The following is a 19,524-nucleotide window of genomic DNA, read 5'->3' on the forward strand; positions in this document are numbered from 1 at the left end:
AACTTGCCCTTCTCTTGTTGGGTGGTGAAGTTGCTAGTCCAAGATCATTTTGCAGTTGTGGTTAATCATCACTTGGATCTCCAGGTCATTCTCATCAAACCAATTATGGGAGAGTGCCCAAGAGTCTCCTCAAAGATGTCAATCATGATGGATTTGCAGGGCAGCCCAGCAACTGTGGAAGTTCCATATCTATTGTGTCAAACTTCTCCACCCCAACCCCCTAAGAATTTTGTTTTTTTCATTGACATTCCTTTTCATTCTTCTAAGGTTCGAGGTAGAGTCACGGCTGCTGTTTTCGCAGAAATCAATCTGCTGAATCTTTTATGCACTCCCTCTATCACAGATACATCTTGCCTTCATTAGGAAGAGCAGACCCATACATAATCTAGGTACAATTGCAACTGTTTTCTATACAATTAAAACAAACGATCTCTTCCCTCCCTCCCCACCCCACTCCTGTACTCAAACCCTTGTATAGTTGTATCGTTCTCTTAGTAAGCTGCTGAATCAGCATATTAGCTTTCAGTGTTTGCTGTAGACGTTCATGCAAGAACTTCAGGCAACCTGCCCCATTGTTCAGCCCCTGTCCCAAATAATAATTGTCCACAAGGAGACCTTGATAAAATACGGACCATCTTGTGTAGCCTACTTCACCAATTTACGTTTTTTGTATATCTCAAGAATGCCTCTTAATGAAAGTAAATTTACAGTTACCTTATGTGTCCCAGCACAGCCTTGGTTGAGGAAGATCGTTGTAAAATGACTCTGATTTCAGTGCATTTATGGGTCTGTTCGAGTTTGCACTGACTTTTCAGTCATTTTGTTTCATGGGAATTATACTTGTTCCTTGCTTTGAGTTTCTTTCCTATAAATGGAGATAGTGTGTAGATTTGACCAAGAGTGCAAACATTTGATAGCAATACCACAATCATCATTTGATACTGACAGACACACAAAGATTGTAAAAGCTCATGTTTATAAAGCTCTGGGGAATGGTGAGAAGAGTTGGTGGGACGTGCATCAAGCCAGTGTGTGACAGTGTGATGCTGGACCAATCAAGTCTTTGCTTTAGAGACCTGATCTTTTCTAAGCCTGTGTTGTATAAGTGGCCATTTTGCAGGAAAGCAACATCCATTATCAGGGACCCAGGTCATGCTGTCTTCTCGTTGTTGCCATCAGGAAGAAGGTACAGGACCCTCAGGACCTGCACCACCAGGTTCAGGAACAGTTATTACTCCTCAACCATCAGGGTCTTGAACCAGAGGGAATAACTTCTCTCAACTTCATATGACTCATCATTGAAATGTTTCCACAACCAATGGACTCACTTTCAAGGACTCTTCATCTCATGTTCCCTGTTTATTACTTATTATTATGATTACAATTTTTTTCTGTGTTTGCACAGTTTGGTGTCTTTTGCTACTGGTTGTTCGACCTGTTGGTGTGGTCTTTCATTGATTCTATTATAGTTATTGGATTTATTGAGTATGTTCCCAAGGGAGTGAATCTCAGGGTTGTATAAAGTGATTATATGTACCTTGATAATAAACTTAATTTGAACTTTGATTCTGCTCATGAGATTCTCTCACGTAAATGATGCCAAAATAAGAATTGTGGTTTCAAGGGAATATCCTCCACCTCTTACAGCCTTGCATCTTTTCAAATGAGATTTCTCCTGCGGTCTTTTGTTCAGAATGTGACATTGATACATTTATGTATCTTAAAACAACGCCACTTGTCCTTTGTTTTAGGATCTTGTGTGGTACTTGATGCCTCTGGTAAAGTGAATGACACCATAGCTCCTGGGTCGATGGATTGTGAAGGCATTGCCTGTGGCTATGGATGGAACTTCACTGACTGCATACAGACTGGCACTTGTCAGTATGGGCTCATTAACAACTACCAGGTAAAATTACTTTGTCTTTTTATAGATACTATAAACAGCCCATTTTTTCCCCTTTTTTTTCCTTTTTTTTTCTTTATTAGTTAGTGGTTAGTTTGTTAGATTAGTTTTTCTTAGGGTAAAATTTTTTTTTCTTTTTTTCTCTTTTCTGTTTTTTTCAACATGATATACCTAGTTTTTTTTGTTTTGTTTATATAATATTTATATCATTCATGATTTATTGTACTTACTGCTTATGTATCCTTTTACGTTCATTTTAATTTTGCAATTTTGTAATCCCAATAACTATGTATTAATCTTATCATGTTGATATTAATAAAAAGATTGAAAAAGAAAGAAAGTAAAGGCAGGGAGGACCTCACCAGTCATAATGAGCAGATTGATAATTGGTGGGTAGTTTAGTGGTTAGCACAATGCTATTACAGCCTGCTCCAAGCACTACCACTCTTCTATGTATGTATGTATAAAAAAAACATAAATTGCCCCATCCAACAAAGCCATCAAGTCTTCCCTAAAGTGTGCTGACCAGAACCAGGCTTAAAAATCCATTACTGATCAAATTAATGTTTTATAAAAGTTGCTTGTGACTTCCTTCATCTTTGCCTCTATTTATCAAGCTTGTATGCATTTTTAACCATTTTCTTTATCAGTCCTGTCATTTCAAAAGAATAGGCACATATGCTCCCCAGTTTGTTCTTGTACCCCTTGCAAAATCATGTCCTCCTCTTCATATTGGCTTTTTCTGCTTCTTCATACAAATATATAATTCATTCTGGTGAACTCATTGCATTGAGTTGAACAGTATTGACAGAACATGATCTCTCTGTAAGCACTGTAGTGTCAACAATGTTTTCCTTCACTTTTTAAGGATAAGATATTGGAGCAGTAGTTGACTTGATGGAATTATCCTTCTCTTCTGGACCAGTAGTACATATACAGTTCTCCACTCTTAGTGTTATGCTGGGGTCATTCATTCATCCTGTTTAACGTTAACAACAATATTCATGACCATTAGCATAATTTCAGTAACTCTTAAAATGTCAGCCTTTTCTCTTTTTTATTTATTAAGACAATGAGTATGGTGTCTGGATTTGCACCATTGATTACAGCTGGGATCTTTGGAGCTACTCTGTCTTCAGCTCTTGCCTGCCTTGTGTCTGCTCCCAAAGTCTTTCAGGTATTAAGCATTTTGTTAATGCCATTGTTAACATCACTCTGGTACATCCCAGAAATGTTCAAAGATGATTGGTTAAAGTTAACTTTTGAACATTAAACTTCACCTATAATTGATTGAAATCTATTTTATTTACTTTGTCTGAATGCCCTTTCTCAAGTAATTTTCAGTGTTCCACATATTCAGTCAACTGCTTGTTGTGTTGGAGGTTCTTTCATCAGTCATGCACGGGAAAACAATTTTCCCTACACAGTGCTCCTTATAGACATTTAAAATCCATGTACCTGTCACAAGTACCTTTTAAATGTTAATGTGTCTGCCTCAGCCACTTGCTCTGGCAGCTCATTGGTATTAAATCTCTCCCTTTCTTAATTTAAACCAATGCTCTCTGGTCTTTGAATCCCCAACCTGGGAAAAAGACTTGCACATTGACCCTATGTCCCACATGATTTTGTCCACCTCTATAAGATCATCCCTCATTTTTCTATATTCCATGAAAATAGCACAACTTCTCTCCTTAACTCTGTCCTTCAAGTCTAGCAACATCCTCGTACATCTACTCCCTATTCCTTCCTTGTATTTTTCAAATGGTAGGTTGATCAAAGCTGAAGATAATATTTCAGCTGCAGCCTCGCCTTGTACCAGTGCAGCATGATTTCCCAACCTCTATTGTACTCCTCTTGGTCCTCTGAAAATGCATCACCTCACAGTTGTCATGATTAAATCTACCTGCCAATGCTCTGCCCATCATATCATCACTATCATCCTGTAGTTTGTATCACTATCAAAATCATTTCCCATCTTGCATTCTCAACCTTGATGACATTTGGTAACGTTTCCCTGCAATATCTTTGTCATATGGTGCAAGTTCTTATTTTTATTTTGCACCAGGCAATAAATTTTATTTAATTAGGGGGAAAACACTAGTTATAGGGCTATTGGTTCACAGAAATAAATGGTGGAATTAGAATAAAGGAAAATTGAGGCTGAAGTTTATTTGGGACAGGTACAGGGTGATAGAGAAATGACAGCCTGATTTACTCTCTGCCCAATTTTCCTTGCTATCAGTTAATAAAATTGGGCAGACTAAAATAGCCTGTTCCCAAACAGGTATTCTGTGATGGAAATGGAAAGTCAAAGTAAATTTCTTATCAAAGCACGTAGATGTCGCTATTTAGTACCTTGAGATTCATTTTCATGTAGGCATTTACAGGAAAATAAAGAAATACTGTAGAATTTATGAAAATTATACATAAATAAAAGCTGACAAACAACCAAAATGTGAAAGAAAATGTGCAAATAAAAAATAAATAAATAATACAGAGAACATGAGTTGTAGAGTCCTTGAAAGTGAGTTTGGAAGTTGTAGAAATAGTTCATAGTAGAGGCGAGTAAATTTATCCACACTTGCTCGGAAACCTGACGGTTGTAGGATATGAGCTGTTCCCTAACCTGGTAGTGTGGGACCCAAGACTCCTGTGTCTCGTGCTCAATGGTAGTAGCGAGAAGAAAGCATGGCCTGCATGGCTTGGGCCTTTGACGATGGATGTTGTTTTCCAGCATGCTCCTTATTTTAACACTGTGAGCAGCTGTTTTACATGGTTTGTTTAAGAGCATGCATGCATAGACTGGAAGGGATGCTTCATTAATAACAGATGTAGTGCCATAGTGAGGTAACTTCTGGTAGACGATGAGCATAATATCCTCCCCCCCACATAATTTTACAAACCACAAGCGAACTCGGAAATATTGAAAAAAAGTGATCTTTAAATTGCATTTAAAAATAATATACAGTTTTAGACCATAAATTGTTTTGAGGGTTGAGTTAATGTTAACAAGCAGATTTTTTCATATTTATTGATCTTTTGAGATTTTAGTTAGTTAATTATATTTTTCTATATATTAATGAACATGAAAAAGTTCCTGTCTAATACAGTGGATTCTGGTTAATTGGGACATATTGGGACCAGAATATTTTGGCCCAATTAAATGGATGCCCAAATTAGCCAAAGTTTCATTAAAATGTACAAAAAAAGGCAAAGTACAGTTTAACTGAGTAACAAATTTTCTATTTAAATGAAATACAGAACAAATTGGAGCACTACTAATCCTAGTACAGTACTATAGAACACTGTATTAGTTCCTAATAGTTATCAATGGAGGAAATCATCCAGTGTACACTGTTGTGTTCTTTTGATTGAATACAAATAAGCAAATTAGCACAGACACCTAGCGCGGATAATGGACTGCTTTCATATGCAATGCCGTCGTTGATTGCATCCTCCAAATTTTCATTTTCATCATAACATTCATGATGTTGGTCAATACCTTCAAATTCTTCATAGTGCTTAACTAGCTTAAGTAGTGAAATCATTTTATTTTCATTCCCGGCCATTTTTGGCATCTCTGAGCCTGAATGCTTGAAACAGCAGTGAGCAAAGCTGTTCAGGATTGTTCTACTGATTATATCTCGCCAACTATCAGGACAACACTCAATGCTTTTTGAACACAAACACATGAAACTGGTGCTGTTTAAATACTGTTTGCTCTAAGCATGGTGTAGTGTCTAATGACCACCTGACATGCATATGACTGACACTAGTTAGAAATTGTTGGGTAACAGTTTCCTGTCCCAATTAAACTGCATAGTGTGCCAAATAAATGAAGGGAACCCCTCTTATTTTCTTGATTAGTTTTTGCCCTTTAAGAGGTGTCCAAATAAGCAACTGCCACAATTAACCAATGGCCCAATTAACCAGATTCCACTGTATTTATTAAGTCTTATACAAATGTATTGTGTAAAGGCTTGAATGAACTGATGCTCTTACATGTGTTTCCCAACAGTGCCTGTGCAAGGACAACCTTTACCCTGGTATTGGTGTCTTTGGAAAAGGTTATGGGAAGAATAATGAGCCCATCTACAGTTACCTTCTCACCTACTTCATTGCTATTGCCTTCGTTCTTATTGGTAAGACCCAGCATCAATCTGAATGTTTTTATTCCAGCCTCAGACTAGGGAGGTCTAAAACTACCTGTTTTACCTCACTGTTACTTCTGCCCGAGGATTATGGCTGAGAGCTGGTCAGTTCAAAAAGTAGAAAAAAAAGCCAGCAACTCAGAAACAAAGAAAAAATTTGTATATATATATATATATATATATATTTATATTTATAATTATTTATTTATTAAAAACCATTAAGAATCATGTGCTTTTAATTTAATTTGTATGCATGGTCAGAATCTGAATCGTTTAATATCACTTGCATTATAATAGAGGAGAAAATACACACACACACACACACACACACACACACACACACACACACACACACACACACACACACACACACACACACACACACACACACACACACACACTCACACACACGCACACTCACTCACACACACAACGTCACTCAACTAGTTGATATATCTTGCTCCTGTACACCCTCTCGTCACCATCTGAAATTCTGCCAATTATAGTTGTATAACTTGCAGATTTGTAGATGGCATTCAAGCAGTGCCTAGCCACACTGTCATGGATGTAGGGATGGGTTAAGCACACATCCCTGAGGTGCGCCATTGTTGATTGTGAGTGAGGTGGAGAAGTTGTTTCTGATCTGCTCTGATTGTGGTCTACAGGTTAGGAAGTCAAGATCCAGTTGCTGCAAAAGGTACAGAGACCCAGGTTCTGGAGATGTTCAATCAAAACTGTAGCTATGGTTGTTAAATGATAAATTGAGTCAATGAACAACATCCTGATGTAGGTATTTGTATTGTCAGGTGATCCAAGGTTGTGTGAAGAGCCATTGAAATTGTCTGCCATAGACCTACTGTGGTGATAGGCAATTTGCAGTGGGTCCAAGTCCTTGCTGAGACGGGTATTAATTCTAGCCATAGCCAAGCTCTCAAAGCACTCCGTCACTGTAGATATAAGTGCTGCCAGACAATAGTCATTTAGCTAGCTCACGCTGGTATAATTGTTGCCCTTTTGAACTAGGTGGGAACTTCCAACTGTAAGCAATATGAGATTGGAAATGTCTGAGTACCCCAACCAGGTTCTCCACCCATGGCCTGGCGTGGGTTCACCCTCTTGAAAGACAGTCTGATGTTGGCATCTGAGACAGATCACAGGGTCACCAGGTACAGCAGGAGACAGTGTTTTATCAAAATCTGTAGAAAGAGCAAGCAAACTATTTCAAAGCAAAAATTATTCTATGTCATTTGCCAGGAGTTGCAAGTTAGCATCTTAATTGTGGGATGTTATGGTGCTCCAAAGCTACATTGTTGTAAATTTCTAACAAAATGGATTGTTGGAGAGGGAATTTGCTCATGCTTAAACAGACTGACTGCATTTTTGATTATTGTCCCAAGTTGTGTTTGACAAAATGCAAGATCATGGAGTCATACAGCACAGAAAAAGGTCCATGTCTAATTCTAGTAATTCTAGGAAATTGCACAATGTGTCAATATGTGAATACTTTAAAGGATAATAAGCAATGTATTGTAAAGATCACCTACAAGTGTTTGGAACCTTGACATGTGTTCTTTTCATGCAGCGGAACTGAACACGATAGCTCCAATTATCTCCAACTTTTTCCTGTGCTCCTACGCTCTCATCAATTTTAGCTGCTTCCATGCGTCGATTACCAACTCCCCAGGCAAGCTCTCATTTCCTGCTTCACAAAATGTTTTGTAGTTATTTTATATTGATTCTTGGCAACATGTAAAACCAAATAAATAAACAATGAAGATGTAATGAAAATCAGAGTCAAATAGCCATTAATTGCTGAAGTGAGCAGAGGTCACAGTTTCAGATTAAGGAGTAGACCATTTAGAATATTCCTGCGTGCAGTTGGGGATGAGTCTTTGGAATTCTCTCCCTTAGGGGGACTGTGGAAGGGTGATAAACTGAGTGCTTTCAGAACACGGTTTGATATATCTACCGATCACAGGGAAATAGAGGAATACTGCAGTGAGCAGAAGTCCCCATGATTTGATGACTGTTGGAGCAAGCTCGTAGGATCAAATGATCTACTCCTACTCTCACTGTCTTAAAGCTGCATACATTCTCTCTGAAGTCTCCTTCCTTCCTTTGACTATTAGCTGACTCTGCAATCTGGCCGAAGCATAATTGGGATTTGAAGAGAAAATATGGATTTTGAGTAACAAACTTTTTATTTTTAGAGATGTAGCACAGTAGCACGCCCTGTATGCCCAAAGAGTGTGTGGTGCGCAATTGCACATTTGAACAATTAACCTACTAACCCTTAAGTGTTTGGAATGTGGGTGGAAACCAGAGCACCCTGAGGAAACGCACACGGTCACAGGGCGAACCTACAAACTCCTTACAGACTGTGGCAGCAATTAAGCCCAGGTTGCTGCTGCTGTAAAAGCCTGCTGTTTGGCTCATGATGTTGTACCAACCTTTTAACCCCACTCAATAAGATCAATCTAACCCTTCCCTCCTACTTGCCCTTCTATTTAACTTTCAACCTTGTGCCTAAGAGTCCCTTAAATGTCCTTGATGTATCTACCTCATCCACCAACCCAGCAGCGAGTTCCACACATTTACCACTTACTCTGTGTAGAAAACCTACCTCGAACATCTCCTATAATTGTCTCTAGTCACCTTAAAATTATGTCCCTTCACACTAACCATTTCTGCCCTAGGAAAAAGTCCTTGGTTGTCTGCTCAATCAATATAATCTTTTGTACCTCTATCAAATCACCTCTCATCCTTGTTTGATCCAAGAAAAAAAATGGTAGCTCATTCAACCTATCCTTCCACATCCTTGTTATAATGAGGCAGCCAGAACTGAACACAATACTCCGAGTGGTATAGCCAGGGTTTTATAGAGCTAAAGCACTACCTTGCAGCTTTTGAACTCAGTTCCTCGGTCCCCTGACTAATAAAGGCCAATACACCATACACCTGCTTAACAACCATATCATTTTGCACAACAACTTTGAGAAATCAATGGACACGGACCCTAAGCCCTCTCTGTTCTCCCATGTCACTAAGAATCCCGCTATTAACCCTATACTGTACTGTACCTTCAAGTTCAACCTTCCAAAGTGTATCACCTCACACTTTTCCAGAATATCCCCAATCGGACTGCTTCTCCAAATGCTCATAAATTCTTCTTCTATGAATCTTCCCCTATAGTTTTCCCACCACCAATGTAAGACTCACTGTCTATAATTCCCAGGATTATCCCTATTAACTTTCTTGAACAAAAAAATAACATTTGCCACTTTCCAATCTTCTGCCACTAATCCTGTGCCCGGTGAGGATGAAAAGATGATTGTCAAAGGCACAAATATTTCCCTTAGTAACTTTGCGTATATCTCATCCAACCCCGGGGACTAGGCTATCCTTATGTTTTTCAAACATTCATGCACATCCACATGTTACATGTGACATGTTACAGCATATTAGCCTGTCCCTCATTGTCTTCATATTCGTCAAGGACCTTCTCACTGGTGAATACTGAAACAAAAAATTCATTAAGGACCTCTCCTACCTCCTCAAACTCCAGGAACATGTTTCTTCTTTTATCCCTGATCAGACCTAACCTTACTGTTGTTATTCTCTGCATACGTGGAATGCCTTGGGGTTTTCCTTAATCCTTCTCATAACCCCTTCTAGTTCCCTTAAGTCAACCATAATCTTATTGAACGGTGCAACAGATATGAGAAACTGAATTGCCTTCTGACATTCTTATATTCTCATGTAAATAGACTTCTTCCATATGCTATACTTAATGGCCAATTTTTTTTCACCTTATTGTTTTTTGTATTTTATAGTGCCTTTCTTCTGTCTTAGTACCTTTCTATGGGTTGTGTTACAAGGAAAGGTTGGACAGGCAAAGTTTGTCTCCACTGGAGTGAGAGATGAGTTGAATGAAGCATACAAGCTCCTGTGGGCTCTTGCCTGGGAGAATCAAGAGATCACAATTTAAAAGTAAGGCAAATTGTTCATTTAAGACAACTGAGGTGAAGTGTTTTCTATCAGAGGCTCATGACTCTTTGAATTTCTCTTCCTCAAAGATCAATTGCAGAATATTTTTCAGCAAGAGATAGATAAATAATAAACTGGGGGAGGTTGAAGATTACTTCAGATAGATGGGAATGGAGATTTGAGCTTGCAGTCAGGGCAGCCAGAAATTGTAGGGTCCGCTAGTATCTGTTCCTAATTCATGGATTTATATTGTTCCAGTTTATGTAAATTTGCTGAGCATTATCTGGAGACTTTTTTGTCGATTGTAAGTGAAGCAAAAGTGAGGATAATGTGCAACGTTATTAAAAACCTGGCATGTGCTTATATCAATGAGAATGAAAAGCAGGTTTATTATCACTGATGAGTGAAATTTGTGCAATGTAAGACTTAAAAGTTACTATAAGTTAGAAAATAAAGATAGTACAAAAGGAAATAACATGTTCATGGACTGTTGAGAAATCTGATGTAAGAGGGGAGAAGGCTGTTCTTGTTGAGAGTGAGTCTTCAGGCTCCTTTCCAATGGTTAAAGCACTGAGAGGGCATATCCCAGATGGTGAGTACAATTGTAGAAACTTGCACGTGTTTTGGGTGATGTAGCAATCTCCTCACATTTGTAATGAAGTAGAACCATTAGTATACCTCCTTCATGATTGTATCAATGTGTTGGGCCCAGAATAGATCCTCTGAGATGTTGAAAGCAGGAACTTGAAGCTGCTCAACCTTTCCATTGGTTGATTTTCCCCTCCCTGAAGTTCACAAATCAGTTGCTTGCTGTTACTGATATTGAGTGTGAGAATATTGGAGATATTAACTGATATATTATCTACCTCTCTTTTAAATGATCTTTTATTTTTTTTTGTCTAAAGGTTGGAGACCTTCATTCACATATTATAACAAGTGGGCTTCTTTGTTTGGTGCAGTTATTTCAGTAGTCATCATGTTCTTACTGACGTGGTGGGCAGCCCTCATTGCCATTGGAATTGTAGGCTTCCTTTTGGCATATGCATTGTACAAAAAGCCTGGTAAGTAATTGGGAAAACAATCGATGTAAATGGTGTCATTATTCTCTATAACGCATTGCACTAGAGACAAAAGCACTCAAATGTTAATCTATTTGTGTACATTACTAAAGTTAGAGCTTTTTAGTTAATGAACTGATGTCATTCCCTTTAGTTATGCAACATTAAAAGTACTTAATGATTTTTCTGAAGGAATATGATCCATAGTTGTCTGCTTAAATATTCACTTGGGAGTTATGAGCCTAGTCGGCAAGGGCGTTAGATCATCAACTGAGAGTGTCAGAATAGAATGGACTTCTTGCATCAGAATTAGGCCATTCGGGCCATCGAGACTACTCTGCCAATCTGTCATGTCTGATTTATTATCCCTCTCAACTCCATTCTCCTACCTTTTCCTCCTTATCTTTGATGCATTGACAAATCAAGAACCTATCAACCTCTGTTTTAAACGTACCCAAATACTTGGCCTCCACAGCCATCTGTGGCAATGAATTCCACAGATCTGACTAAAGAAATTCCTCCACATATTTGTTCTAAACGGACATCCCTCCATCCTGAGGCTGTGTTTCAATATTTGATAGGCTTCAATTAAATCTCTCCTCATTCTTCTAAACTCCAGCAAGTACAGGCCCAGGGCCATCAAATGCTCTTCATATGTTATCTCTTTCATTTCTGGGCTTATTCTCATGAACCTCTTCAAGACACTCTCTAATGCTTTGTGCTAGCATTGGTCTTGGACCAAAGCATTGACTGTTTATTCCTTTCCATGGATGTTGCCTGACTTGCTGAGTTCACCTTGCATTTTGTATGTGTCACTCTGGATTTAAGTATCTGCCAAATCTCTTGTCTTCACAATACTCCAAATCCGGTCTGACTGATGGCTTGTAAGGACTCAGCATTGCATCCTTGCTTTTATATTCTAGGGTCTCAAAATGAATACTGTACTAGCATTGCATATGCCACTGACTCAACCTGCAATCCCACACTAAGACCCCCAAATCTCTTTGCACATCTGATTTCTGAATTTTCTCCCGGTTTAGTAAATAGCTTATATCTTTATTCCTTCTACCAAGTGTATGACCAGACACTTCCCCACACTGTATTCCATCTGCCACTTCTTCGTCCATTCTCCTAATCTATCAAAATCCTTCTGCTGACTCCCAGCTTCCTCAGTAGTAACTGTCCCTCCACCTATCTTTGTATCATCAGCAAAATTGGCCACAAAACCATTAACTCTGTCATCCGGATCATTGATATACCATGAAAAGAGGTGGTCCCAACAACAGACCTTGCAGAACACCACTAGTCACCAGCAGCCAGCCAGAAAAGATCTCTTCATTCTGACTCTTGGCTCCTGCCAGTCAGCCAATCTTCTATTCATGCTATTACCTTCCCTGTACTACAGTCTGATGTAGATGGAGAATCAAGTCAGGACCTTCCCAATTTCATTGTCTCAAAATATAAGGAAATGTGCTGTGCACTGAAAGGTTGTTGCCCAAATAAAGGATCTCAGCCCAAAGCGTCAACTATTTATTCCCTTACATAGATGCTGTCTGTCTGGCTGAATCCCTTCAGCATTTTGTGTTTGTTGCTCTGGATTTCCCAAATCTACAGAATCTCTTGTGTTCAAGGTTGCTACTGTTACTTGCTTTTCAAGCAATGTCTCAACAAGCTTTGCATGTCAGATAGTTAAAGCATGTTTGTATATTGTTATTTCCAATATAAGTGTAGTTCTTTGTCTTTTGTACAAGTTGAGTAATTGTTTTAACCAGAGGATCAGAGCAAAAGTCTTGGTGCTAGCTTCATAGTTGGTGTCGCGCCCCATCACGTTATATAGTGTTGTAGCGGTGTGCTACATGCAGCGCTAAAATTACAACACGGAGTCGGTAACTGCAGTCGAAGGAAAAAACTTTATTCGAAATCCTCAGCCTCACTTTTAAGCCTCCCTCAACCTGCCCCCCGTGGCGCAGAGGCTCCAAAGCTCTGTGCTCGCAAACCCCCGTAGGCTATCTCCCTTAGCCGGAAAGCTGGCTAATTGTGAGCCGGTTCGGATGTGCCAGGAAATGGGTCGCCACAGTGTTTTCAAATAGCAGTTTAGCTTTAAAGTCAAAGTAAAATCCAGCCCTTAGAGTGACTTTAGAAAAGCTTGGATTGGTAATTTAATATGTTTTATATATAAAACTTGTTTCCCATTTTAAGATGTGAACTGGGGGTCATCTGTTCAAGCTAGCTCCTACAACATGGCCTTGTCCTACTCTGTGGGTTTGAATGAAGTGGATGATCATATTAAAAATTACAGGTAAATCCTTGTATCCAGATTTTATTTTGAAAGTAAACTTTTTTCATAATTGAAAATATATACAAAGGAATAGACAGTACAAATCATTTTACATTCATGGGCAACACACACAGTCTTATTAACTTTAAAAAAAAAGCATCATTGTTGTCACGTGGCACCATTTCAGTTTTTGAGGGGCTTCCCCACCCATGTGTGGTAGCAAAATGAGCCTACAGAGCCTGTGTGTTGGCTGCACCAATCCTTAGCCTGGAATGATACCTTGATGGGCTGGAAGAGCAGCAAGTTTTGGACGGACCATAGCGTGTCCTTCACCAAGCTGATAGTCTTCTAAAATCACTTGATATCCATCTCAGTGTGTGTCCTTGGAAACAGCCCATAGATCAGAAAATTCTCTGTTAAGCAGCTGCTGGGGATTAAAATGAGACCAAGAACTTTGTGTCTTTCTCTGGGGGCTCTTAGTAAAGCAGTGTGGTAATCATCTCTTCCCCACCGCAACCATTCTGAGGGAGCATACATTGGGGATGATATTTTCTCTCTCTAAGAAGGATTTGACTGTGAGAGCCCTTATCACTGCCGGTCCAGGTGCTTGGTAAGTTCTGCTGATGTGGCACTCTGCCAGATGATTAGGATAACTTGCTCAGAGAACCCCCACACCCCCGGTCTCCATAGTGTCCTAAACTGAAATGTCAGCAGAATGTTCCTTGATGGTCAAAGGTGTTTGCTTGGAAGAATTCTTCCAGAAAGGACATAGTATGACAATGTCCAGCTGACTGGGACTTTGCACAGCAATAGGGCCAGATCAATCCTCTGCCAGAGACCAGTTGAACTGTTACATTTGCCGCCCGGGTACTGTGGTTCCACACAAAACCTGATGCAGCCACAAATAAAAATGGTGGCATCTAGCTGGAGAGATGGATTTGTTAACTCGTTCCAGAGATCGTGAACAACTCTACACAACTCATTTCACGGACTCAGAGGGATGGCAAACATCAAAAACTAAAAATAACTTGGCAATAGATTTTTTACAACAATTTGAATTACTAGCTGTGGGAAGTTAGATTAAGTAGGAACCAGATCTCTAAAACTTTAAAATGTTTTTCAGCATCATATATTTTTCGCTGAATTGGGTACTAATGAGCTCTTTAGTAATCTAAACCAGCCAAAATGATTTGTATAATTCACTAGTTGAGTCCAGCGAGAATAGAAGTCCCCAAAGTACTTGCCAGTCGTCAGTGGTGCAAAGTTTTCAGGATTGTCCAAGACACCAAGCATGTTAGCACCGGGATGTGTGATGACACTTGTGGGCTGCCCCCAGCACATCTTGGGTGTTTTAGTTGCTACCACAAGTGACACATTCTACTGTACATTTTGATGTACAAGTGATAAAATCCAAATCCATCGCCAGAATTAATAAATCTTCCAGATATTGTTGGGAGAACCAAAAATGATGTTTAATTACATATTGGGTATAAAGACATTGCAGGGACATGAAAGCAAAGGGGGTTTGATTAGTGGTCAGGCATCCAAATGATAAGCAGCTCCCTGTTTAATAGTAAGAAGGTTAATTTGTGGTTGTGATCTGTTTGATCTGCATCATCATCTTCTGCGTATCATATTCTTCACAAGTCCCGTGGACCAAAGACAGCCTGTCCAAGTGTTAGAGTACCGTATGGGAGGGAGAGGGGGACAGGGCTTGTTTTGTTGTTGCTTTGTCACTTTGTATGTTCTGTTTTGTTGTGTTCCGCATTGTCCTGCCAAACACGGTGGGCATTCTATTTTTTGGTGCCGGAAATCCGACGTGAACGGGCGGCCGCCAGTACGTCCTTTGATGTTTGGTTAAAGCAAATGACACATTTCACTCTATGTTTTGATGCACAGTGATAAATCTGAATCTGAGACAGATTCCAGGTCACAATAGGAGAGGAGAGAACAGCCAAGCGATATGGGCAAAGGTTGGGACTTGAATCAAGTTGGGTGGATCAGGCTGAGGCAATTGAAGGTGCGAGCGTGGGGAGAGATGGCTATCAGTTTGGGGGTGATTTGAGCATCACATTGGGGTTGGGGTTATGGTTGCAGTGACGATAAGACTTACCAAAGACCTAGAAAAAATCAGTAGACTTTGTAAACCATTATTCCAATTGTTTTTGCTTCATGGCATGCATAAGTGTTGAACTCTGTAATGTAGTGCTTTTTTTTCTGTCTCCTGGTTTTCATAATGTTTCAACTGTATGATACTGCTTTGATTAACTTCAAGGTTTTGTATGTTTCCAGGCCTCAGTGTTTGGTTCTTACTGGTCCTCCTAACTTCCGTCCAGCGCTGGTTGATTTTATTGGGACTTTCACCAAAAACCACAGTCTGATGGTGTGTGGGAATGTTCTCATCGTGAGTGCAAACGAACCTTCGAAATCTACCGTGCAGCTTTATGGCATACTATTACTCAAGTTTAACCTAAATATGCGCACATTGATTGGTACAAAATGTGTAATATTGCAGGTCATCTGACCCATATGATTGTGTAAATCAAAAAAATTGTTACTGAACCTCAGCACTGGATCTATAGCTTCAAAGGTGATGATGCTTCAAATGCGTGTCCCAATACCTTTCCAATGGTTTGATTTTTGACCCTCACCCTTTCAGCCTTTGGGTTCAAGACACAATCACTCTCAGAATAAAAAAATCTTTCCTCATCTCCCTGCTTCCACCCATTAATTTAAATTTATATCATCTGCTGCAATCACATTGCTTTCTTAGCACTACCTACCCCTCCACTTATCTTCGTATCATCTGCAAACTTTGCCACAAAGTCATCAATTCTAATATCCAAATCATTGGCAAATAATGTGAAAGGTAGCCACCTCAATACTGACCCTTGAAGACACCACTAGTCACTGGCAGCCAACCAGAAAAGGCCCCCTTTATTCCCACTCGCTGCCTCCTGCCTGTCAGCCATTCCTCTATCTGTGCCGGTATTTTTCCTGTAAGACCATAGGATTTTATCTTATGTGGCACCTTATCAAATGCCTTCTGAAAATCCAAGTGGATGACATCCACTGCCTCTCCTTTGTCCACCATGCTTGTTACTTCCTTGAAGAACTCCAACAGATCTGTCAGGTAAGGTTTCCCTTTACAGAAACCATGCTAACTTTGATGTATTTTTATCATTTGTTTCCAAGTACCCCGAAACCTCATCCTCAATTATATACTCTGACACTTTCCCAACCACTGAGGTTAGGTTAACTGGTTTCCCTTCTTTTGTCTTCCTTCCTTCTTAAAGAGCGGAATAACATTTGCATGGGACGATGCCAGATTCAAATGGTGCTTGAAAGATCATGTCCAATGCATTCGTTATCTCTTCAGCAACCTCTCTCAGGACTCTGGGATGTAGTCCACCTGGTCCAGGTCACTTATCCACCTTAAGACCTTTGAGTTTGCCAAGTACTTTTTCCTTTGTAATAGCAATGGTACTCACTCCTGCACCATAATATTCATGGACCTTTGGCACACTGCTGTTGTCTTCCACAGTGAAGATTGATACAAAGTACTTATTAAGTTTGCCTGCCATTTCTCTGTCCCCAATTAGTACCTCACCAGCATCATTTTCCAGTGGTTCAATATCAACTCCCACCTCCCTTTTACCCTTTATATTACTGAAAAAGCTTATAGTAGCCTTCTTTATATTATTGGCTAATTTACCCTCATATTTCATCTTTTCCCTTATAGCTTTTTAGTTTCCTTTTGTTGGATTTTGGAGTAAAAAGCTTTCCAATCATCCATTCATTATTTTTAGACCCTTATTATTTTATACACCTTATTAAGGTCTTTCTTCAGCTTTCCCTGTGTCACAGAAAGCAAGGCTTCCTCGTTGCTACAAGTTTCAGTCTTAGTAACATCCTTGTAAACTCCCCTGCACCCTCTTCATTGCCTCAATATCCAGCTCCCCACACTCTCCAGAGTTGGTAAAGTCCACCCACTTCCCCCACTCTGCTGACCATACCCTATCCTGCAGGTCCAGCTCGCCACCAGAGATCACTCTCCCTCTCCTGTGGCCCGCACTTACCCGCTACATAACAGTTCTTATTGTGGCCACACTACAACATAATTGAGCCTTCTCTGCTGTCACACTATTTTGAGACCTTGGTGACACATGCTCATTGGGTAGTTGACTAAAACGTTTCCCTCATCTTGGGTGATAAATTCCATTGCATAACCCCTCTCCCAATTTCTGTCTTGTATTTGGCATTGCTTCAAGAGCTATCCCACTGAATATTATCGTCTTAAAACGGAGGTCGCTAGGTACTTGGATAGTCAAGGCATCAAAGGATATGGGGAGAAGGCAGGTGAATGGGCTTGAGCGAGACAAAAAAATCAACCATGATGGAATGGCGGGGCATGCTCGATGGAGCCTGCTCCTATGTCCATGGTCATATGGTGTTTCTGAAGCTAACTCAGTTGTCACGGCCATGATTGATCACTGAAATTCTCTACCTAATTACACTTTGTCCTTGATCCAAGGGACATCAAAAAGAAAAGGTGCCTGAAGTCACCTCAAATGGACACGTCAAGTGGATGATCAAGAGAAAGGTCAGGTCGTTTTATACTCCAGTGGCTGCAGACAACCTACGAACAGGATCACAAATGTTAATGCAGGTAAACGTGTAAAGCGCAGGGGCAGGTTGACAGTGCAACACAGGGCAGGGCAGAAGCCAAGTGCAATAGAGGGCAAAGAGGAGGTGCAGCGGGACGGATGGCCAGACAGAGGCACAAGGGCAGAAGGCTATTGGTCATAGACATAGAACGTTACAGCACAGTATGGACCCTTCACCCCGCATGATATTGTGCTGACATTTCAACGTACTCAATCAACCCCTTCCCTCCTACATAGCCCTCCATTTTTCTTTCGTCCATGTGCCCATCTAAGAGTTTCTTAAATGCCCCTAGTGTATCTGCCACAACCACCACCCCGGTAGTGCATTCCATGCACTCACCAGTCTCTGTAAAGAACATGCCTCTGATATCTCCCCCCATACTTTCCTCCAATCACCTTAAAATTATACCCCCACATATCAGTCATTTTAGCCCTGGGGAAAAGAGTCTCTGGATAACCACTTGATCTATGTCTAAGATAAAAATCTGTGCTATTTAATACCCAACACAGTGCTTCACTTCAGTTCCAACTGCTCTAATTATATAGGACCAAGAGATGGGCCTTTGGCATATCATTCGGATGAGGAATAGCGACTGGTGAAGGAGCAAGCAAACGAGAGAGTGAGCATTTCCACACTTCCCAAAAATGCCTCAAAAATACAACTCTGCCACTGCATTGAGCTTCTTCCTCGTGATCTTGTGAATGGCCTCAGACATTTTGATAACTATGAAGATATTTTTCTATAATTACTGACTATTTATGATAGAAAGTAAAGGCTGCAGTATGACTAAATGCATTATGATTTATTGTCTTTGTTTACATAAACCTTTTTGCCACTGTTACTGCATGATTTAAAATAAATCACGTTTCACCTTGACTAGGCTGTTGGACTGGGAAGGATGAAGCCAAACGTCCTTGTGATGGGATTTAAAAGGAATTGGCATTCTGATCATCCACAGAAGCTGGAAAACTACACTGGCATTATCTAGTGAGTACTTCACCCTGCAAATCTCTTCAAAAAGACAGAATTTTAAATGTAAATACTTTGAAAACCCGAAGATTTATTCTAGACCTGAGTTCTAGTAATTTTCAGCAGAACTGACCTCCGTACATGCCTCATTGTCAAGACTGACTACAGCATGAACTGGCAATCGCATCTTTTCTCTCCGGTAGTCCCGGACCAACACAGGACTGACAGTTCCTCTGGAATTGTGTGAAATGATGCAGGAGGTCACTTGGGATGTTCACCGCTTTCTCCTGTCAGTTCAGGCACTGCAGGGACAACACTGTGCGATTTGTAGTGAATACTCAGCTATAACTGTGCAGAAGAACAAAGATAAAATGAAGGTATTTGAACAGTGCAACAACCAAGCTGCATATGCAGAATAGGCCATATTTTCATGCTTCAGTGGACGAAATGCCCCATCTCCTTAGTTGTTTAACCTTGCTCATGATGTTTTGTAAGGCACCTTTCTGATTT

The 19,524-nt window shown here is 40.0% G+C and overlaps 1 protein-coding gene across 5 annotated transcripts in view; it reads left to right on the forward strand.

Annotated features, from left to right (window-relative positions):
- The window catches only part of slc12a3 (solute carrier family 12 member 3), a 65,194-nt gene that overhangs the window by 20,277 nt on the left and 25,393 nt on the right, over positions 1-19,524 (forward strand). For 3 of the 5 annotated variants that reach the window (XM_059992674.1, XM_059992673.1, XM_059992676.1), the window contains 9 exons: positions 1,752-1,906; positions 2,973-3,080; positions 5,922-6,045; positions 7,637-7,738; positions 10,947-11,102; positions 13,299-13,398; positions 15,670-15,781; positions 17,912-18,046; positions 18,926-19,032. In XM_059992674.1, coding sequence (XP_059848657.1) covers positions 1,752-1,906; positions 2,973-3,080; positions 5,922-6,045; positions 7,637-7,738; positions 10,947-11,102; positions 13,299-13,398; positions 15,670-15,781; positions 17,912-18,046; positions 18,926-19,032 — 1,099 coding nt within the window. The remainder of the gene's footprint in view (positions 1-1,751; positions 1,907-2,972; positions 3,081-5,921; positions 6,046-7,636; positions 7,739-10,946; positions 11,103-13,298; positions 13,399-15,669; positions 15,782-17,911; positions 18,047-18,925; positions 19,033-19,524) is intronic. The other 2 variants (XM_059992675.1, XM_059992677.1) reach the window with 2 other exon arrangements.

This window comes from Hypanus sabinus, chromosome 17, assembly GCF_030144855.1.
Source record: "Hypanus sabinus isolate sHypSab1 chromosome 17, sHypSab1.hap1, whole genome shotgun sequence".
In the NCBI taxonomy this organism is placed as follows: domain Eukaryota; kingdom Metazoa; phylum Chordata; class Chondrichthyes; order Myliobatiformes; family Dasyatidae; genus Hypanus; species Hypanus sabinus.